The following is a 23,267-nucleotide window of genomic DNA, read 5'->3' as shown; positions in this document are numbered from 1 at the left end:
CCCCATGAGGCTGGTGAGGTTGGGCAAGCTCCCACTGCCTTGTTGCCTGAGACCCCCTCCGTCGTGGTGGCCTCACTGGCTGCACCTTCCCTGGAGAGACAGGGCACAGCAGTTGGCCCCATGTGGTTGGGATTCAGCCTGGCTTTGTGACCAACTGGAGGCTGTTCTGTGGGTACAGATCCAAGGGGTCCTGACACCAGGCAGATTAAACGAGGCAGCTGGACCAGGCACACGGAGGACCTCTGCCCTGCTTCCTGTTCTTCTCAAAGAAAACAGGGAAAGAAAGCTTTACATGTGCTTCTTTTTTAAAGGTATTTAAAAAATATTCATATTATTTCACTGTGCTGGGTCTCGGTTATGGCATGTGGACCCCTGGGTCACGGCATGTGGGATTTAGTTCCCTGATCAGGAATTGAAACTAGCCCCCCCTGCATTGGGAGTGCAGAGTCTTAGCTACTGGATCACCAGGGAAGTCCTTACACATGCTTCTGAGAAGGAAATTCTCTGGTGTATTTTTGTTCTGTTTGATTCACTCATCACAGCTTGCTCTGCTGATAAGAGGGTCATGGGATCTGATACACCATGGCCTCTCTAGCCTGGCCTCTTTCCCCGTCTCCTTCCACCTGGGAAAGCCACCCCTGGTCAGGCTAGAGAATTGAAAGGCAGTGGTGGTTCAGAAACCTTGAAGGACTCGGGGTGACATGCCACCTGGATGTGCTGGAGAGGTTTGGGAATCAGCCGTGGCTGGTCTTGAATCATTCTACCACCTCCCAGCTTGGTGAAAAGCAGCCTCAGTTTCTCCACTTTTAAGTGAATGATACTAGGAGCTTGTCTTTGCAATCTGTCCACTCAATTTACTTCTGTTTCCTCCTTGATGGCCAGCAACCTTCCTTGTTATCTCACACAGATGATCACATCAGTTGCCCTGCCTGTTCACACCACATTCAGAGCACTTGTTGATGAGATTAAAGCACACTCCCTGTTTGTAATGACAAGAAAAAAAAAAAAAAATCCAGTCTTTAATCAGGGTGTTTTCTGAACCTTGGAAACCTCTTCTGTTTTCTGGCCTGTGTGACCACTGTCCCTTTGCATGTACTGTTTTCTGGGTCTGGGATGCGTTCACTTTTCATCTGGTTACCTCCTCCTTAACTTTCAAATCTCAGTACTTCCTTTGCATTCTCAGTCAAGGCCACATCCCCAGTTAAGTGCTTTTATAACTCTGTAAATCTCTCCTCCTGAGAGATTGACTCCTGTCATTTTACTTTATTATAGTGTCACTACGTGACTGTTGTCTGCATCCTTGGCTGTAAGTTTCATGAGATTAGTGCCCCTATTCATGTCACCTCCTTTATCCCCAGAATTTAGCATAGGGCCCAGCATATGGTAAGCTCTCAGAATAATGTTGAATGAAAAAAAAAATTGTATGTAGAGCACTTAGCTCTGTTCTTGGCATGTAGTTAACATCAAAAAATGGGGCTTCCATGTTGGCTCAGACAGTAAAGAATCTGCCTGCAATGTAGGAGGCCTGGGTTCAATCCCTGAGTCAGGAAGATCCCCTGGAGAAGCGAACAGCTGCTCACTCTAGTATTCTTGCATGGAGAATTTCATGGACAGAGGAGCCTGGTGGGCTATAGTCCGTGGGGTCTTAAGCGTCTGACATAACAGCGACTTAAGCATGCACACACACCCTTTCCTCGAGAACTTTTGACCTTGCCCTCACCGCAAAGCATTTCCACAGAAGACCAGTGTCCACAGGAGTTTTAGAGACTTTATTATGTATAAACAATTTAAACACTTTGCCATAAATTATCTTTGCCTGTCCCTAGTCTTTGCTTAGCAGCAAATTAAAATTAATATAAAAACTCGATGAACAAGTCATACATGTATATTACAAAAAAGTTCCTGTACCAAAGTTCTTATTAGACATTTTTTTATGGTTTTTTTTAAACTTTTTTTTTCTTGTTTTTTGTGGGTTTTTAAAATTTTTTATTTGCTCTCCTCGTGGTGACTGTCATGTGATTGTCTCAGTTTCTGGACCAAACAAACACACTAATAATTGTAAATCTCAAACAGTGATTGTGCCTCGAGGCTTAGGTATGTACAGGGTGATCTGAAGTGGTGCCCGTTTAGCAAAAGAGTGTCACGATGCCCACACCTCTACTGTAACTGATACCCACGAACTACGGAATCTAAACAGACTACACCCTGTAACTGCGTATTACTGTCCACAATGGAATCTTCAAAGACAAAAGAGTATGAAATTGATCTGGAGTGATTATAGCCACCCTTGGAATTAAATTTTACACTCTGCGCTCAAATAAATTAGCTCAGGCCAGACTAAATCAGGACCTGAGAGTTAAGTGCTGAACGGTATTATTTCGCTCCGATTTTTGATACTAATTTCCTTTTTTTTTCTTGTGTTTTTCTATTTTTTTTCTTTAAAAAGTTATTTCCAGTGCTCACTCTTTCACTTTTATCCCCCCCCTCCCCAGTCGCTACACACAAATCACCCCCAAAGTCATGGTTTAAATGCACCTGTATTTGTTTAAACGAAAACGTCTGTAGTATCTATCCAACGAGCAGTCTGAATCGTGGTCCTTAGCTGGTCGTGGGATGCCGGCCCTCACGGATATCTGTGTGTCGCTCACGTGGGAATGAGTGAGGTAATAGAACATGAGGCCTTCTCATCTTCACGTCTCTGCTTTTCGCTCGGTGTGTTTTTGTTTTTTTTTTTGTGTGTGTGTGTATTTTGTTTGTTTCCTGTGTGCACATGTATGTTTTGTTTCTTTTGAACATTTTGCGTCTCTTTCTGTCTCTTGGCTGCGTAGACCCTGAACAAGTGGGTCATTATTTTAGGGGAACTTGGAACATGGTTGTGTGTTCGTCCATTCGTCTGTTTTGTGTTTTGATTGTTTGTTTGTTTTTTCCTCAGGAATTTTGCCGCCGGGCTTTAGTCTACTCCAGGAGGTGGGACTTCTCGTGTGGACAGTAGCATTGGAACTCAAAAAATGTGAGCTTTCTTGCCACTTGGTCTCCTAAAGCAGCCCGGCCGTTAGTGCCCCGTTAGGTCTTCATCTCCTTAGGAGAGGAGATAACAGTGACTCCCGCTGAGCCATCCAGGCGAGGAATGGCAGGAGACGATTTTGTTACCTCTTTCCCATCTCGTTCTGTCTTAAAAACTGGATGTTGCTGCTACTGTCCGCCAGCTCAGGGTACTGCTCGACGGGGAGCACGTAATAGCCCTCGTAGCCCTGCACGCGGCCCGTGCTCAGCAGCTGCTGTTTCTCACCCTCCGTCCACAGGCGGCTGCCCTCGCGGCCATCCCTGGCTCTCTGCTGCTCCTTGGCCCAGGCCGTGCCCAGCGCCCTCTGCCTGGCCTGGTCCAGGACACGGGCCTTCTCTTCGTCCAGGGTGTCGGGGGTGAGGCCGTAGCGGATGCTGAGTAGCAGCGTGGAGTACTGGAACTCGATGTTGGTGAACCTTCGAGTCCTGCCGTTGACCAGCAGCGTGGGCTGCGACACGGTCACGTTCACCCCACTCTCCAGCACCTTGCGGCCGATGGTGGTGCCCAGGGTGACCAGGTCGGCGTCGGCCGCGCCGATCTTCACGAAATAGTGGGTGTCCTTGCCCTCGATGCTGTAGTGCATCTTGTCCAGGTAGTAGGCGTTGTTGAGCACGGACGCCACCTTGCGGCTGTCCTCGCTGGCGATGCTGGACACGCCGGTGGTCACCCGCCCCTCCTTGATGGCGAACATGATGCCTTTGCCGATGATGGGCGTGGTGGTGGCGAACCAGTGGCCTGCTTTCTCGCGGATGCTGGCGTGGAGCTTCTTAGAAATGACCTGCCCTTCAAGAGCCAGGAAGGCCTGGTTGTGCCTCTCGGTTGTCTGCTGGACACCGGTAATGAGCTGTGGGCAGAAGAAAACACAGAAAGCTGAGGAGGTGGGCTGGGCCCACCTTGTGTATGCATGGGCTGAGTCAGAAAGAGGAAGGCTGGGACACCCCTGCAAGAATACGTCTTGTGTCTGTCATGATCAGAACTAAGAGAGCCCTAGCTTTTGGAACTAGGACAGGCTGGCTTGTTTCCAGTGCTCTGATGGTATGGCCTCCCCACCTTGTAACTAAAAATGGGGGTGCAGAGGCATACTGCCTGACTGGCATCTATACCCAGGCCTATGCACTTACCATGTCCCTCCATCGCAGAAAGGAGAGTCATTTGACCGGCTAATGGCTTAGCAGCTGCCTTATACACATATGGGGCTTCCCTGGTGGTAAAGAATTTGCCTGCAGTGCAGGGGACCTGGGTTCGATCCCTGGGTTGAGAAGGTCCCCTGGAGGAGGGAATGGCTAGCCCCTCCAGAAGAGGATGTTCTTTAACTTTCTTGAGTTGGCACTGTGCTACTCCAAGTATGGCTAGGAGCAGAGGCATCACCAGGATCCTCCCTGTTAGCAAAGACTAGAATCTCAGGCCTCCCTCCTGACCCAGTGAGTCAGCAGCTGCATCTTACCAAGACCCTCTACCTGGTCTGCAAGCATATGAAGGTTTGAGAAGCACCAGGCTAAAGAGATTCCAGCTGCGTGGGCCAGGGGGAATATCCCTGGGCTTTTTGAGCCATTTGCTTTGGATCCTAGCCCGCTTCTGCAGGGGGACGAAATCCCCATTATCTCCTTGGCCTTGAGTTTTCTACTTACAAATTACAACTCATCTCAATTGGTGGTTGGGGGACAGGCTGGGATAATGGAGGAGGCTGTGTTGGGGAGGTAACGGCACTTAGATAAATGAGCAAAATGATGGCTATTCATCCATGAGTGGTCCCCACGGGGCAGAACTGTGAGAACGCTGTTCTCAATTACCCAGCAGTTCCTCCTGGTCTCTCTCTAGTGACAGTCTGGACAATTATTCAGAGCAGCTGAGACCTTTCAGAGGTTGATCATGCCAAGCACGGGTTCTGCAGCAGGAGAAATCCAAACGCAGATGCCCACGCCTCCCATCCAATTGTGGCCGCGGTCTCAGCTGCACCCAAATTGAAACTGACCACCTCTTGGTCATCACCAAGAAACCCAAGCACAGATTATGTTCCGAAAACTCAATCTGTGTACGTTTGGGCCATAAAATGCTGAGATTTTATGTGAGGCATAAAAATGTTCTTTAATGGGACAGAAACTGCAAACCACCGTTTTATTATGTCCCATAAAAGCCAAAAGGGTTATGATCTTACAGGCAGTGCAGATGGTGGGTTGCTGCTAGATATCTCAGTGCTGTTGTTAATCAAGGAGTGACTCAAGGGTATACACTGAACGGATAATGATACCACAATTAAGGTAATAATTGAGGTTGGGAAGAAATATGTGCTGTGCCAGACAAGTGACAGCAGTCTTGTGAAGCCACCAGGTTTCATGCCCCTTTTATACCCAGCTCCAATGTTTTCTGCTGCTACTGACACGTCCTTGGCCCCGACATGGTTCTGTTTGCCCGAGGGAATGATGATGATCTTTCGGATTCTTGGCAGGGACCTCCGCTTACCTGTCCGCTCTCACTTGCTTGACTCTCTGACAATTCATAGGGCGGAGGCACAAAATACATTTTGGCCCTTGGGAAGCCAGGAATTATGTTGCTGAGCTGAAATCCAAACATCACAAGCCAGCTTTTCACATCTATGGTGGAAACAGAAATAAAGACTTCTGAAATCATGATGGGTGGAAAGCCAGAAGGGGATCTTGGAGAGAGAATGAAATAAAGTGGGATGTTGAGTATGGAGCCCAGCAGGAGAGGGAGGCAAGAGCCTGTGAAGGTCTGGTCTGGACCTAGAGCTGCTTTATCTGGGCTCTGGAAAACAGATGTCCTTCCAGACTTGGTCAGTTGACCCCCACCCCCTGCTCCACGTGGTGATTTAGACAGTGCTGGAGTAAGCTAGATCTCCCTTTGGATGTCCTTGTTCTGTGACCTTCGGCAAGTTCCTGGCCCTTTCTCAGCTTCAGGTTACCAGATATAAGCTACTAATGTCATCGGGCTGTCATGAAGATTGAGGGAGGAAATTCATGTGGAGGGCTTATCATGGTGCCTGGTATGTGGCTTGTTCAGTCACAATGAATTCCTTCATTTGGCAAGTATTTCAGTATTGATGGGCCAGTCAATGTGCTTAGAAGCTAGAGATACAATGATCGGAACCGTGTAGATATGATGCTTAACACTGTGCAGGACCTCCAGGCAGGGGCTGCTGCCCCAAGCCTGGCTCTTTATAAAGGGGGGTATGCAATGCAGAGTGAGTGTATACAATGAGTGTTTGCCACGCAGAGAGTCACCTGGCTCCTGAGACCCTTTCCTCAGGCGTCTACTCTTCAAAGAGAGGTCAAGAGAGAACTTTTGTATGCTCAGAATACAATTGCCCTTTCCTGCTAAGGCCCAGGGTTGAGTTGGCGCCATTGTCATGCGCCACCTCTATTCCTGAATTCCTTCCTCGTGATTTCATTATACAAGCAGTCAAGCCTTCCAGCATCCTGGCCTGTTAGTTTTTTGGTGATCCTCTGCTTACTAACTCTCCTGTTCATCCTTTGGAGCTGTGATCATCAGTAATTCTACCTCAATTTCATAGACATCGCCCTCTGACCACCACCTGGACTCTCTGTAGTTTATTCTTTTTTGTAACCTCACCCCCCCATACTCCCAGAATGTCTCCCTTCCCTAGGACCTTCAACCCAACCTAAACTACTTTTCCCATCCCTCAGCTTCTTCGTCTTTCTTCTCTTCTTACCTAGCATGCATTCCACGGTCAGTCATTAGAATCATTCCCTTGTGTATATCCTCAGATCCTTTGCCTCTTTCTCACTTCACTTGCTTGGTGAAATGATGGAAGCTCCTGTGTGTCCCTGTTGCAGCTGAATGTGGCAGCAGAAATGAAGGAAGCCACACTGACTGGTGTTAAACTCCTGACCATGAACCCCAATTGTGCCTTCCTGATGCCTGGTAATCTGACCATATCCCCTTTTCCCATTCAGTCCTTCTCCCATTCTCCTGGGTGATTTGCTACTTCTCGTCTCTTCTAAAACATCCCAGACCTTCCTCACTCTAGCAGCTGACCTTTAATTCCTATTCTGAGAAAACTGATGAGGTCGGGGGGAATTTCCATAAATGCTCATCATATTTACCAGCCTACCAGCCTTAGTACCCATATTCTCACTTTCCTTCTGTTACTCCAGATGAGCTGCTGGAAAAAACCCTCCACTGGTGTAACAGGTCACCCCATCAACATATAAACATGCCACTAAATACGCACCTTTAAAATTCTTCTCTTGTCTGTCCTTCTCCCTTTAGCCACCATATGTGTCTCAACCCGTTTATAAGAACTTCTCAAACTCAAAATAATTCTCTAGACACAGGAACTCCTATTTGTCTCCTTTGAATCAGGCTTTGCTCCCAAAGATGCATTAAAACACTTGTCAAGGTCATACATGACCTCCATGTTGCTAAGTCTGATGCTGACTGTGATCCTCACCTTACTTTGACCTATGAGAAGTCTTTGGCAAGCTGAATGCTCCTGCATCTCTCTCTGTCTTAGCCTGGTGGACAACACTGTCTTGTCCCTCTCCCACCTCTGTGGCCACCTCTTGTCCCTCTTTGGTTCCTCCTCATCTGAATGCCGGGATGTCCTAGACTCAGCCTGTGAACTTCTTCTCCACTCTATCTATCCTTCCCAGACATGGTGATCTGATCCAGTCTCAGGGCCCTCAATTCCATTTTTTTTTCCTTCCAAGTTTGAGATAGTATTGACATGCAGAACCGTATAATTTTATGCAGCATGATTTAACTTACATCATGAAATGGTTAGTACATTTAGTGAATACCCATTGTCTCATAGAGACACAAAATAAGAGAACATTTTTTTCTCTTATGATGGAAACTCCAGGATGGAAAACATACATCAGTTTTAGCTATATTTATCATGTCATACATTCTGTCCCTAGCCCGATCTATATTCTAAGCCAGATCACCCTAAATATACTCAGAGTTAGCAAAAATGCACCTTGTCATTTTCACATGGTAATGGGTAGGAGAATGCCTAAGAGAAACGCTTGTCCATTATTTGATTATATACAAAAGGACTCATATAAGGACGTGTTTGTTTGTAAATAATGTATTTAGTTTTGGCTGCACTGGGTCTTCCGCTTGGGCTTTTCTCTGGTTGTGGCGAGTGGGAGCTACTCTCTAGCTGCAGTGCTGGGGTTTCTCATTGCAGCGGCTTCTCTTGTTGCGGAGTGCAGGCTCTCGGGCGCATGGCTCCCAGGCTCTGAAGCACAGGCTCATGAGTTGTGGTGTATGGGCTTAGTTGCTCCACAGCATGTGGGATCTTCCTGGATCAGGGTTTGAACTCATGTCCCCTGCCCTGGCAGGCAGATTCCTTACCACTGAGCCACCAGAGAAGCCCCAGGACATGTTCTATTTGCACCTCAGTACCACTTACATGCTGATGCCAACTCCACAATTTATGTCTGCCTCTAGGACCTCTCCCCAATGCCCAGTTTCTGTCCAGACCTCAGCTCCTTGTCCTCCTCTCCACATCTGTCACAGTAGCCTTCTTCATCCCTGATTATGGTGACTCCATTCTTTCAGCTACCATCCTGGACCTCTTTCTTTTTCTCACTCTCCATGTCTAGTCCATCCATAAATCCCCTATTTTTTTTTTTAATTGAGGTAAATCTCATGTAACGTAAAACTCATCATTTTAAAGTGCCCAATTCAGTGGCTTCCAGTTACATTCACAATGTTGTACAATTATCATTTCTGTTGAATTCCAAAACATGTTCATCATCCCCTCAAAAACTGCATCACTACTGGTAGTCATTCTGCATTCTTCTTTCCCTTCGGTCCCTGACAACCACTACTGCTTTCTAGTCTCCATGGATTTGCCTTTTCTGGATATTTCATATAAATGAAATCAAAGACCATGTTGCCTTTCATGTCTGGCTTCTTTCGACTAGCACTTCATTTTCAAGGTTCATCCATGTTGTAGCATGTATCAGTTGTTTGGATATATCCCATTTTGTTTATTCATTCATCAGTTAATGGATATTTGGGTAGTTTACACTTTTTTTTTAACTATTATGGATAATGCTATTATGAATATCCATGTACAAATTTATATATTTTTTCATTTACTGTCAGGGTTTTATTATTATTTTAGGATAACATTTTAAAAAATGAAGTATAGTGATTTACAGTGTTGCATTAGTTTCAGGTATAGCAAAGTGATTCAAGTTATGTACATACATGCATATATATTCTTTTACTTTAGTTTTTATTTTATAACTGATTCAGTTATCCATGTGCACATATTCATCCTTCTTCATTTTATTTTCCTATATAGGAATATTATAATCACAGAATATTGAGTAGAGTTCCCTGTGCTAAACAGTAGGTCCCTGTTGATTACCTATTTTATATATTACAGTGAGTCACTCAGTTGTGGCTGACTCTTTGCGACCCCGTGGACTGTAGCCCACCAGACTCCTCCATCCATGGAAACTTCCAGGCAAGCATACTGGAGTGGGTTGCCATTTCCTTCTCCAGGGGATCTTCCAGACCCAGGGACAGAACCTGGGTCTCCCACATTGCAGGCAGACACTTTACCATCTGAGCCACGGGGGAAGCCCGTTTTATATACGATAGTTATTTAGTTGCTAAGTTGTGTCCAACTCTGCGACCCCATGAGCTGCAGCACTCCAGGCTTCCCTGTCCTTCACCATCTCTTAGAGCTTGCTCAAACTCAGGTCCATTGAGTTGATGATGCCACCTAACCATCTCATCCTCTGTTGTCCCCTTCTCCTCTTGCCTTCAATCTTTCCCAGCATTAGGGTCTTTTCCAATGATTTGGCTCTTAACATCATGTGGCTAAAGTACTGGAGCTTCAGCTTCAGCATAAGTCCTTCCAATGAATATTTAGGGTCGATGTCCTTTAGGATTGACTTCCTTGATCTCATTGCTGTCCAAGGGACTATCAAGAGTCTTTTCCAGTACCACAGTTTGAAAGCATTAATTCTTCAGTGCTCAGCCTTCTTTATGATCCAACTCTCACATCTGTACATGACTATTGGGAAAACCATAGCTTTGAATAGATGGACCTTTGTCAGCAAAGTGATGTCTCTGCTTTCTAATACACTGTCTAGGTTTGTCATAGCTTTTTTCCAAGGAGCAAGCATCTTTTAATTTCATGACTGCAGTATTTTGGAGACCAAGAAAATTAAAATGAATTCTGTTACTGTTTCCACATTTTCCCCCGTCTATTTGCCATGAAGTGATGGGACCGGAAGCCATGATCTTCATTTTTTGAATGTTGAGTTTTAAGCCAGCTTTTTCACTTTCCTCTTTCACCTTCATCAGGAGGCTCTTTAGTTCCTCTTCACTTTCTGCCACTAAACTGGTATCATCTGCATATCTGACGTTGTTGCTATTTCTCCTGGCAATCTTGATTCCAGCTTCATCAAGCCCGGCATTTCACATTGTTCTCTGCATATAAGTTAAATAAGCAGGGTGACAATATACAGCCTTGACATACTCCTTTGCCAATTTTGAACCAGTCTGTTGTTCCATGTCCAGTTCTAAATGTTGCTTCTTGTCCTGCAAACAGGTTTCTCAGGAGACAGGTAAGGTGATCTGGTACTCCCATTTGTCTAAGAATTTTCCACAGTTTGTTGTGATACACACAGTCAAAGGCTTTAGCATAGTCAATGATGCAGAAGTAGATGTTTTTCTGGAATTCCCTTGCTTTTTCTATAACCCAAGAGATGTTGGCAATTTGTTCTCTGGTTCTTCTGCCTTTTCTAAACCTAGCTTGTACATCTGGCAGTTCTCAGTTCATGTACTGCTGAAGCCTAGCTTGAAGGATTTTGAGCATAATTTTGTTAGGATGTAAAATGAGTGCAATTGTATGGTAATTTGAACATTCTTTGGCATTGCCTTTATTTGGGATTGGAATGAAAGCTGACCTTTTCGAGTCCTGTGGCCACTCCTGAGTTTTCCAAATTTTCTGGTATATTGAGTGCAGCACTTTAATAGCATCATCTTTTAGGATTTGAAATAGCTCAGCTGGAATTCCATCACCTTCACTAGCTTTGTTCATAGGAATGCTTCTTAAGGCCCACTTGACTTCACACTCCAGCATGTCTGGTTCTAGGTGAGTGACAACGCCATCATGATTATCCAGGTCATTAAGAGCTTTTTTTGGTACAGTCCTGTGAATTCTTGCCACTTCTAAATCTCTTCTGCTTCTATTAGATCCTTGCCGTTTCTGTCCTTTATTGTGCCCAACTTTGCATGTTCCCTTGGTATCACCCAACAATCCCTAGTCCCCTTCCTCATGCATCCCCCACCGCCCAAACTGTAACCACACTTTAACATGTGTCTAATATGGTTATTTATTGCATTCATTGTTTATTGTTTGTCTCCCTCACTGAGCTCCACCAGGACAGGGAATTAAAAGTCTATTTCATTCACTGATGTCTCCCCAGGGCTGGCACAAAATATGTGCTCAGTAAGGATTCTTGGCGTGGATGAATGAACAAACACTGAGCATACGGGGCAAAAGCCACCCTGACTATTGTGTGTGACAGAGGAGCTACCTGTACCTGCCTGAGAAGATGCTTCTGAAGGGGTTGAATAAGGTCTACCCACCGCCTGCCCTGGGGCTGATATGAGGGGCTTAATGCAACTTTGCTACTAAACATATAGGCCTAGAAGACCCTCTAATGAGAGAGATTCTGGGATCCATGGTGTATCCATCAGCCTTAGGTTCAGACTAGGTACTGAATGACTTGGTAACTATACTTATTAAGGATAGTCCATTTAAGACTCATTAACATCAATACTCATACATGTGTACATGCTAAGTTGCTTCGGTCGTGTCTGACTCCGTGTGACCTTATGTAGCCCACCAGGCTCCTCTGTCCATGGAATTGTCCAGGCAAGAATACTGGAGTGGGTAGTCATGCCCTCCTCCAGGGGATCTTCCCAACCCAGGGACTGAATAGGAGTCTCTTATGTCTCCTGTGCCAGCAGGTGGGTTCTTTACCACTAGCGCCACCTGGGAAGCCCATTGAAGAGTCATTAGCATCAATAATCATAAGAGAGATGCAAATGAAAACCACAGTGAAATAGCACCACACACTTCTCAGAATCACTGTCATCAAAAAGACAAGAAACAGTAAGTGTTGGTGAGGATGTGGAGAAAAGGGACCCCTTACGTACTGTTAATGGGAATGTGAATTGGTGTAGCCACCATGGAAAACAGTTTGGAGGGTCCTCAAAAATTAAAACTACAACTGCCATATGATCTGGCAATTCTACTCCTGGGCATTTATCCAAAGAAAACACTAATTTGAAAAGACATATGCACCTATGTTCATTGCAGCATTATATATACTAGCTAAGACACGGAACCTAAGTGTCTATGGGCAGATGAATGAATGAAGACAATGTGGTGCATATACACGTCTGTAGTGGAATATTAGCCAGCTATAAAAAAGAATGGAATCTTGCCATATGTGACAACACAGATGGACTGTGAGGCTATTCTTAGTGAAAGAAGTTAGCGAAAGACAAATGCCATATGTTTTTACTTAAATGTGGACCCTAAGAAACAAAACAAATGAACAAATATATAAAAAAAATAGAGTCAAAGATACAGAGAACAAACAGGTGGTTGACAGAGTGGAGATGAGTGGGGGAATGAGCTAAATAGATGAAGGGGATTAAGAGCTACAACTACCAGTTATAAATAGGTCACAGGGATGTAATGTACGACTCAGGGAATATGGTCGATAGCACTGTAATAACTTTGGTACGTAATCTATAAAAATATTGAATCACTATGTTGTACACTTGAAGCTAATATAATATTGTAAGTCAACTATACATCAATAAAGAAGTTATTTAAGAATACAAGTTTGAAATTGCCTTAAAAATTGTGTCAGCATCCCAGCAGAGAGAAGCCTGGCTTTAGTCCAGCAACAGTCATATACCTACAGAGCACCTCTCTGCAAAGTACTAATAGACGATGAGTGCTGTGCAGTATGGATTTCTAAACTGGGTATTCCTGGTCACCCGTCAGGATCACCTGTCAGCATTGTTCTGCTATATCTGGGTAATATCTTACTGGTATTTGCTATCTAATTAAAAAATTGTTTTGCTTTGTCTACTTAAGGAAATCCATTTAAAAAAAGGAGAGACTTTATGTCACTACTGTAAGTGGGAAAGCAGACTCACTACAAACAGAAAATAACTGTAAAATTAAAACAAAGCAATGCAATTAAATTGGAGCATGATTTTGTTACCTGCTACCGGGGGAGCCTTAGACCTACTCTTTCCGTTAAAAAGGGAGATTAGAAGTGTTAATGAGGTGTTAAATACACACCATCATCAACGGGAGGCTTTCTCCTCTGCCGATTTGGGAGAATAAAAAGAACGTGGAAAGAAACTAACTTTCCCCATTTGTGTTGCCATGTTATTTAATACCTCATCTGTACAACGTATAAAATCATCATATCTTTCACCAGGGATATGAGAGGAATCCCATGAAAGGCAAGAGAGAGGTCTTTGGCCTCAGCAGACTCTCCCCATCCTGACCTCTTCCCTGCAGGCATCTCTCCCTGGTCTCCAGGAGATGAGTTAACAACACCCTGCCTTGGGGACCAGACACTTCTTCTTCATTTTTTTTTTTTTTTTTTTGGCTACATCACGTGGGATCTTAGTTCCCTGATCAGGGATTGAACATGTGCCCCCTATAGTGGATGCACAGAGTCTTAACCACTGGACCACCAGGGAAGTTGCAAGGGACCAGACATTTTAATGGCTATTCCGATGAACACGAATAGTTCTTGTCATGTGTTTTCTTCTTTTTAAATTTCTAACGTGGCTTGGTTTCCAAGTCTAAACCCCTTCTGAGATGTTTATTCAAGTTTCTTGTCTCCTCCGTTTTGCAGAATGCACTTATGGCATCATTCAGGCCCCTCTCCTCCTTTCAAAGTCATTGGTGTCCTCTGGTGGTAGCCTCCCTAAACAATCAATCCTCGAGGTAGAAGCTGGTGATGTGGGCCCTCCTAATAGCTCATCACTCCCCCTCCTTATGTTCTTCCCAGCACGGGCCACGGGAGCACGTCCTCTGTAACACACACAGTCAGCACGGCGGCCCAGGTGCTAAGTGCAGACAGCAGAGGGGAGAGTGAGGAGGAGGCTGGGCCCCTCTCTAAGCCCAGAGACCCCCAAGGGAGAAGGGTGGGGAGCCAACCCAAGTCATCGTGGGTAACATTTTTGAGGTTTCAGATTTGCCAGAGAAACGCCCCTCAGGGCAGAGTTTGGCATCTGTTTCTTTTTTTTTTTCCATTTATTTTTATTAGTTGGAGGCTAATTACATCATTGCAGTGGTTTTTGTCATACATTGAAATGAATTAGCCATGGATTTACATGTATTCCCCATCCCAGTTCCCCCTCCACCTCCCTCTCCACCCGATCCCTCTGGGTCTTCCCAGTGCACCAGGCCCGAGCACTCGTCTCATGCACCCAACCTGGGCTGGTGATCTGTTTCACCCTTGATAATATACATGTTTCGATGCTGTTCTCTTGAAACATCCCACCCTCGCCTTCTCCTAGAGTCCACAAGTCTGTTCTATACATCTGAGTCTCTTTTTCTGTTTTGCATATAGGGTTATTGTTACCATCTTTCTAAATTCCATATATATGTGTTAGTATACTGTAATGGTCTTTATCTTTCTGGCTTATTTCACTCTGTATAATGGGCTCCAGTTTCATCCATCTCATTAGAACTGATTCAAATGAATTCTTTTTAATGGCTGAGTAATATTCCATGGTGTATATGTATCACAGCTTCCTCATCCATTCGTCTGCTGATGGGCATCTAGGTTGCTTCCATGTCCTGGCTATTATAAACAGTGCTGCGATGAACATTGGGGTGCACGTGTCTCTTTCAGATCTGGTTTCCTTGGTGTGTATGCCCAGAAGTGGGATTGCTGGGTCATATGGCAGTTCTATTTCCAGCTTTTCAAGAAATCTCCACACTGTTTTCCATAGTGGCTGTACTAATTTGCATTCCCACCAACAGTGTAAGAGGGTTCCCTTTTCTCCACACCCTCTCCAGCATTTATATGTTGTAGACTTTTGGATAGCAGCCATCCTGACTGGCGTGTAATGGTACCTCATTGTGGTTTTGATTTGCATTTCTCTGATAATGAGTGATGTTGAGCATCTTTTCATTGGCATCTGTTTCAATGCAGAGCTACAGACCCCTGGGAGCCCCAGGGGATTACATAAAGCGGATAACTTCACCCCTCACCTACAGACTTCCTGTCTCCGAGTCTAGAGCTTTTATAAAGAACAAATGCACCCCTCCCATCCATCAAGCTTTGTGCAGGCCTCGGCTCTTTACATATCGTGACTCACTTGCTCCTAACAGAGGGTCTATGCTGCTCGCCTCTGTGCCAGTAGGGGTAACAGCCTCCACCAGCCTCAGTAGGTGTCTTGCTGCATTCAGAGAGCTGTATTTCCAAACAGGAAAGAGTCTTTTGAGCACAAGAGAGGGAGAGAAATTCGTGGCATTCCTGCTGACTACACATTAATTACTTTTTAAATTGTGAGCGGCAAGTTTAACCACTCTGTTCATCTCCTAAGATCCAAATTAAGAGTCACAAAGATGGGTTTACAGATAAGCCAACACTTGAATAGTGGAAAATGATTTGATGTTCTCTCCTGGGATGCATCCTTCGGAGGTCATCTCGCCTGCAGCAGGCAGCAGGTGTGGGCACGTGCCTGGTCCAGCCCTCTCCACCCAGGACCTCTTCCTCTACTTTGACTGAAGACATTAGTCCTAGGTGTGGAGCTTCTCTAATGGGACCTTTTATGTTAGACTCTTTCTAGTGTTTTTTGGATTCAATTTTGTTGGATTTTGTTCAGCTTGGCTTTGATGCCCATTTATTGAGTCTCCATGAAGCACTGAATGAGGAGTGTCATCTTGCTATTCAAAAAACTCTGCTAATTTATTTTTTCTATTTTTACTGGTGTATAGTTGATGTATTTATTTTAAATTACACTCCAGTAAAAACATTTGGAGTATATTATACTCCAATAAAATCATTTAAAAATACACAAAATTTTAAAGTGATTTTTATTGGAGTATAGTTGCTTTACGATGTTTGTTAGTTTCCACTGTGCAGCACAGTGAATCAGCCATATGTATTCATATAGCCTCTCTTTTTTAGATTTCCTTCCCATTTAGGCCACCACCAGGCACTGAGTATCTGCTAATTTCTTTCTGTCTTTTCGGGAGAACCAGGAGAGTAGCTGCGGGGGTCAGTGAGGTTGACTGCTTTGCAGATGATTTTATTTTGGTCTTGGTAGCTGTAGGGGGTCTGTTTGGCCCATGCTGAGGACTTTCTATTTGCTTCTGGCTGGTCTGTCCCCAAGGTGTCCAGTGCCAAGAAGGCTCAGGGAAGTGCATTCTTGGGGTTGGAGGTCGTCTTCTTCTATGGCTGAGATAGGCGTGGGCTGCCACCCCATTCCTATTGTTTTCTTCATCTGGAGACTCTTCTTCTCCCTCCCCCACTTCATAATGGCCTCAGCTCAAATGCCCCTTCCTCTGTGAGCACCCCAAAGAAATGAGATCCTTTGTTCTCTTAACTCTTAGCTGTTTCATTTATCTTCACAGCCCTTGTCATTATCCGAAACTGTACACAGAGGGGTATGTGTGTTTTCCTGAGAGGCCCTTTAATGAGAAACCACAGTGTGGTCAGCGGGGGAAGGAGAAGGTGGGATGATTTGAGAGAACAGCATTGAAAACACACACGTTACCACATGTAAAACAGATAACCAGTGCGAGTCTGATGTATGAAGCAGGGCACCCAAAACGCGCTCTGTGACAACTTGGAAGGATAGGATGGGGAGTTGTTCAGGATGGAGGCGACATGTATATACCCACGGCCTATTCATATTGATGTATGGCAAAAACCACCACAATGTTGTAAAGTAATTATCCTCCAGTTAAAAGAAATGAATTAAAAACAAGAAACTGCAGTGCGCTGGGTGGACACAAACCCTACTAAGCCCTGGGGAAGAGAGGAAGCCCTGGCAGAGCAGCATGGCAGGGCCTCCCGATGATGCACAGTGGGGAGGCCAGGAGAGAACTAGCTTGGCTGTAACTCCTCTACTCCTGAGGTACCAGCTGCTTTGGTTGTCGGGGGATGCTGGGTTCAACTTCAAAGGTTCTGGAACTTGTCAGTGAGGCACAGCATGGCCAGAAGTTGACCTTTAAGGTCATCTATTTCTGCAGCCTGGGGCACTGAGGGCCACACTCTGCTCCAGGGAGCTGCTGCTTCCTTTCCTATCTTGGGGATGGATAAGTGATCCTTGGTTACCTGGGGGTAGGGACCCTTTGGACTTGATGCTTCCCTGGCCCATGGCTAAGAGCTATGATTTCCCTGGAACTTGGTGGGCCTTGGAATTGGAGTCCTCACTGTTATTCCTCTACAATGCATGTACAGGTCAGATGGCTCCAGATTCTTTGCTGAATATTGGTCTTTTCCCTTCCATTCATCCATCCATCTATCCAGATTTCCTTGTTTATCTGCCTGAAAAAAGGGACTTTATCTTGCTGTCCACTGCATCTCTAGTACTTATATGTTAGATGAAAATATCTGTCAATAGGTGAATAGATAGATGGATGGATAAGGACCCTCATTTAACCAATTTCTCACTTAGCTTGAAGCAGCAGATTATTTGCCTTCCTTGGCCTGTCTGTCCAGACCTCTCTCCAAGCTTCTTATGTCCTTTTGACCTTTTTTTCTTTCTGTGACTGAGCTCTGAGTGGCATGCAGGATTTTAGTTTCCCAATCAGGGATTGAACCCACGCCCCCTGCAGTGGTAGCACAGAGTCTTAACCACTGGACCACCAGGGAAGTCCCCTGTCCTTTTTGAATTTTGCTCATGTCTTTCTTCAGCCTTGAGCTCATTTCTACCACCAAGATCCCCTTCATTCTTCAAGACTGGTTTGAGGTGGGGCCCTTCTGTACCATGCCAAAATTTTCAAATCTGAAGTCATCTGCGTATGTACTACACACACACTGCTTTGAGAGAAGTGTCTGCCTTGTTTATTACTGTGTCCCCAGCAGGCATCACCACCTCGATGGACATGAGTTTGAGTAAGCTCCAGGAGTTGGTGATGGACAGGGAAGCCTGGTGTGCTGCAGTCCATGGGGTCACAAAGAGTTGGACATGACTGAGTGACTGAACTGAACCCCAGAATGAAGCATGCTGGTGCCTTATAAGTGCTTGTTGAATAAATGGGCAAACACCTATATGGTAGCATAGACTTAATCCCATTTTCCATTATCATTGCTTATTTGTATTTGTTTCTCACTAGCCTGGTTGTAAGGTCAGGAGCTGGGTCATAGTCATCTCAGTACTGACGCTCTTTCATTGCTTCACTAGTAATGGTGATGTTAATAACACAAGCAGATACCCTTTCGTGAACATCCTTTGTCTAAGTGCCAGGCACTGAACTTTACCTACATAAGTTCATTTTCTTCTTACAGTCACTCCCTGAGATGATTTTGTTAGTGCACTTTTGCAGAGAAGGATACTACAGCTCAGAGATACTGGACAACCAGCCCAAGGTACTCTGACTTATAAATAAAGAGAGAATTTGAACCAGGTATTTCTGAGATCAGGGTCTCATCCTTTCCTCCTTCATAAGGTTGCTTTCCTCTTTTGGGTTAGGTTAGAGAGGGCTCTTATAAAAGTTCTTTCAATGGAATGGACTTGAAAATGGCCAGGGCATCTTCAAACAGAGCTGCCCAGCTGGCTCAGTTGGTAGAGCATGGGACTTTTAATTCCAGGGAAGATCCCCTGGAGAAGGGAATGGCAACCCATTCCAGTATTCCTGCCTGGAGAATTCCATGGATAGAGGGGCCTGGCAGGCTAGAGTTCATGGAGTCCGGAGAGTCAGACACGACTGAGTGACTAACATTTTCACTCTTTTCTTCAAACAGAGCCAAGGACTGCTCTGTACTGCGATCGCTTGACTGCTCTCGATCCTGTACCAGCCGTGTACACAGCCCTCAAGGATTTTCCTAGCATCAGACACAAGACCTTGTTTCAAAGTCCCTGACAGTCTACTAGGACAGCCAGCCCACGGGGAGCCACTGCCCAGCTGAGGTGGCCAGGTCCTTACCTGTCACGTAGTTCTTCAAGTCCAGCTCATTGCTGAGAGGATTGTTGCTCTTGAACATGTACAGGTTGAAGGGGGCCGGCTCCCTGCCCACATTTTTCCACATGGTGTAGTCTGGAGAAGTCCATCGTCCCGCCAGCACGTCATAATCACGCTGTGTGAAGTGGACCAGCTTGGTGAGGGGATCGTAGAGTCCCCCGTGGAAGCCAATGACCATCTGGAAGTCAGGGTTGGAGTCGTAGTAAATCTCCCCATAGGCAGTGTACTGCAACTGCTTGATCATGAGACCATTGATGCTGAACACAGCCAGGGGAGTCCCCGTGTTATCCGAGGCAACATAGTACTCCTCTCCACTGCTGCTCTCCATGGCAAAGAGGTGCCCCTGGAGGTCATAGTAGAGCGAGGTTATCTCCGAGTTGGAGTGATTGTAGACATGGGTGATGCGAGTCGGGTTGTGGAGGTCGGAGTAGAAATACTGCAGGTGGTGGCCCAGGTTGGTCTTGTAGGAAGCCCGCCGCCCCACGCCATCATAGCGGTATTGGACGCTCCAGCCACTGGCCTTGTTATAAGCCCTCGTTAGGAGGCCCTTGGAGTTGTACTCAAAGATGTCAGCCCCTCGCTGGCACAGATAGCCATCGTCATCGATTTTGTACTGCACGTCGCCGAGCCTGGTTATCCGATCCCGGAGGTCGTAGCGCAAGGGCATGAGGCGCACACTGTTCCCTGGGTTCAGCAAGTGGAGGTTCCCGTTGAGGTCGTAGCTGTAGCGCCAGGTGGGGCGGTCATTGACGGCCACACTCTGGAGCTGCCCATCCCCATCGTAGTCGTAGGTATACTTGGTGGTGTTGGCGTAGGGCCCCAGTTTCAGCTCCCTCTTGATCACCCTGCCCATGCTGTCATACTGCACTGTCATCCAGTACATGAGGGACCGGAACATCTCGTACTGGACTTCCTTGATCCGCCCGTGGGTGTCAAAGTGTTTGCTCAGGGTCATCACGGCCGTGGTGATGATCTGGTTGATGTCATAATAGATGACCCCGAACTTGCCAAAGTGCTCCACTTTGCCGGAAATCTCATCGTAGCGGTAGAGGTCAACAGGAAGGGGAGTCTCACTTATGACGGGCTTGATGCTGGCGATCCGGAAGCTGTTGTCGTGATAGGTGTATTCAAACCTGGCGTTGACCATGCCTTCCTCAGAGAACCTGTAGATCTGCTTGTCCACGAGCGGGCCGATCTTTCGGTACCTGATGGTGCAGGAGAAGCCCCCACTTTGGAGGTTGACCATTTTTAGGACGCCGGTGGTCTCATCATACCCGAAAGTGATGGCAGTGCTGTCGTAGACAATCTCTGACAGCTTGGAGAGCTTCCCATACTTGTAGAATACCTGGCGTCCAGTGCCCAAAAAGGATGTCTTCAGGATGCGGCCATCGTCACTGTAGTCAAAGATGACTGAAGCGTTGCTTTCAGGCGGGTTGTAAGTGTTGCGGATATAGCCGATGGAGGTGTGGGTGGACATGCTGTGCCGGGCGACGCTGGGCATGGTGACGGCATGGAGGCGCTCGGAGGAGTCATACTCGAATATGTACTGACGCTGACTCTGCAGCAGGAGCACCATGGACTGGAGGAGGAAAGGGGAAGGGAACACATGAGTTAGCCATTTAGGACCCAGTGCTCAAGTGGACGGAATTTGTTCCATGTCCCTAGATGGCAATTCAAAAGCTGTGAAGGATGGGGAGATTTACATCAGAGATTCGGGTGAATTGATGTCATGGGGCATGCTACTCTATGGATCATGGCAGCTAGAGGAGTGCTCCCCAAACTTTAATGTACGTGTAAAATACCCAGGGATCTGGTGGAAACACAGATTCTGATTCTGTAGTTCAGTGTGAGAGGGCAGTGGGGAGGTGGCCTGTGAGTCTGCTTTGGGAATATCCCAGGTGATGCTGGTGTTGCCTGGACCATACTCTGAGTTTAAGGGGTTTGAAGGACTGAGATGAGAGGCACTGGGTTCGCCTCCAGGCTCAGTGACAAGAAATGCTGAGACTGGTGAGAAATGACTGCTGCCGGCCCGGCAGGGGACAGGTATGATGCACATACTATGTTTGGGGGCACCCCCGACTAAGTCTCAACACAAGGCACATCCTTCCTTTAGAAGCCACTGGAAAGATTAACCTGGAATCACTGATTCTTTGGGGGAAAAAATGGCCTCCAACTTGAAGCCAGGGGGAGATTCTTGCCTTCCCTGATCGACCATTCTAGTATATTCTGTCCTAATGAGAACAGTTTTGAGAAGGGACCAAATAGCAGCTGCTCTTACAGAGGACGTAACAGCTCTGTCTGCAAGTGACCGCTGTCATCAGGAGGCAAGAAGGGAAGAAATGGGAATGGGCTTGTGTGGAGGTGAGTCCAGGTGAGAGGCCCAGGCTAAGCAAGCCCCTGTCTAATGATAGAAGACCAAGGCAGCCTTTAAAAGTCTTGACCCCCCTCCCACAAGGGACCTCTTTTTAACAGCTGCTCCAACCTGACCTTTTCTGACATGGAAACCTGAGTCTGGCACTTTGAGACACAGGCAATTATGTAGCAAGGGTCTGTTGACTGCTTCAGCCAACTAAGCCAAGTAGGAGGGGGCTGCTCTGTGTGCTGGAGTTTTAGGCAGAGTTCCTACCCTGATGGCTTAATTCCAGGCATGGCAGAAATGAATCACTGCATTTCCAATTCATAAGGAATGATGAACCGTGCTGCTAGTGACATGATTCTGTCCACTTCAACAGCACTTTTTTGGGGGAATAAAATCAGACCATCCATTCTTTTCACCATTACTGAGTGTCTAGCAGGGTTTTTTTGCTGTTGATGGTAGTAGTGCTGGGCTATGAATAACATTTTCCTTGGGATTTCCTCCCTCCCAGAGGGTGGGAGTACGTGGGGAGCCTGGTAGAGTCAAAGTAAAGATGTTAAAACGTCTTACGGCAAAGTGCATCAGGTCAGCTTAAAAAGAGCAGTGTGAATGAGAGAGACAGCCGCAGCTGAGCAAGGCAGCATGTCCACCCACCTTGTCAAGGTAGGAATAGCTCCACACCTTCCCGTCGGCAAACATGCGGGACACGATCCGGCCCTGCTTGTCGATGTCCGTCCTCTCGCTCATGGCCCCACGCTGAAGGCCAGCCAAGCGCCCATTGAAGAAATAGGAGACGTTCACGGCCGCCAGGCCACTGCTGGGGAGCCAGAGGAAGGGGCGGCCTACTTGGTCATAAATGATCCTCAGGGTGAACTTCCGGTGATCATCATAGATCTTCTCTGTCCGAATATTCCGGTCATAGTCGATGGACAAGAGGTTTCTTCCATGGACCTGGGAAAACACAATGTGCCTACTTTGAAAGATATCACGGGGCACGTTAGCTCAGGTTGCTATGGAGGATGTGGCTGGTGTGGCCAGGGCTTGTGTGTGCTTTAGGGGAAGAAATATTCTTGAGGCTATTTAGGGAAGTGCTTCCTAAACGCCTTTACATCATAGTACACACAGGAAACGGTAGTTTTTGTAGCATTCACTAGAATACAGAAACCAGGCTGCTTATGGCTGGAAATGACTGATTGGGCATGGCCACCAGGAACAGTTATATAGGCTGTACACTGCACAACTGAGGAGTGCCATCGTGTAGACCATGTAAATGGTGAAATTACATGGCCATCCACAATAGCCCTGGATCCCAGGGTTCTGACTGTCCTGCCTGGCCACCTTGGCAAACAAGAGAATTTGTATATTTACACACTTAACACCCTTTTCAGGCATGTCATCAACTAATGGGTAGCTAATGATCTTTGAGAGCAGGTGCCAAGATTTGTTCCAAAATCTTAAGGAAAAGGTATCCAGGAAGGTGAGGAGAAGCTCTTAGAAATCCATGTTTTACCAAGATCTGGGAATACGAAGCCTTATTCCTATGTGAAATCCTTTAATTCTCCCACCTAGAGAAAAATCTTGCCATTAACAAGGATGCAAGACACCAGTGGGATGATAGCAACAGGGCTGGGGAATTCCAACAAAGGGAA

The 23,267-nt window shown here is 46.1% G+C and overlaps 1 protein-coding gene across 7 annotated transcripts in view; it reads right to left on the bottom strand.

Moving 5' to 3' along the window:
* Positions 1 to 1,748: 1,748 nt before the first annotated feature.
* TENM2 (teneurin transmembrane protein 2) overlaps positions 1,749 to 23,267 on the bottom strand; it is a 1,355,454-nt gene continuing 1,333,935 nt past the window's right edge. For all 7 annotated transcript variants that reach the window (XM_070465745.1, XM_070465746.1, XM_070465747.1 and 4 more), the window contains 4 exons: positions 22,273 to 22,569; positions 19,227 to 20,841; positions 5,525 to 5,655; positions 1,749 to 3,908 (listed from right to left, as the gene is read on the bottom strand). In XM_070465745.1, coding sequence (XP_070321846.1) covers positions 3,147 to 3,908; positions 5,525 to 5,655; positions 19,227 to 20,841; positions 22,273 to 22,569 — 2,805 coding nt within the window. In that variant the 3' untranslated portion in view covers positions 1,749 to 3,146. The remainder of the gene's footprint in view (positions 3,909 to 5,524; positions 5,656 to 19,226; positions 20,842 to 22,272; positions 22,570 to 23,267) is intronic.

This window comes from Odocoileus virginianus, chromosome 3 (genome assembly GCF_023699985.2).
Source record: "Odocoileus virginianus isolate 20LAN1187 ecotype Illinois chromosome 3, Ovbor_1.2, whole genome shotgun sequence".
Taxonomy (NCBI): domain Eukaryota; kingdom Metazoa; phylum Chordata; class Mammalia; order Artiodactyla; family Cervidae; genus Odocoileus; species Odocoileus virginianus.
Note: the sequence above shows the minus strand (reverse complement) of the source record. Positions and strands in the feature narration are given on the sequence as shown.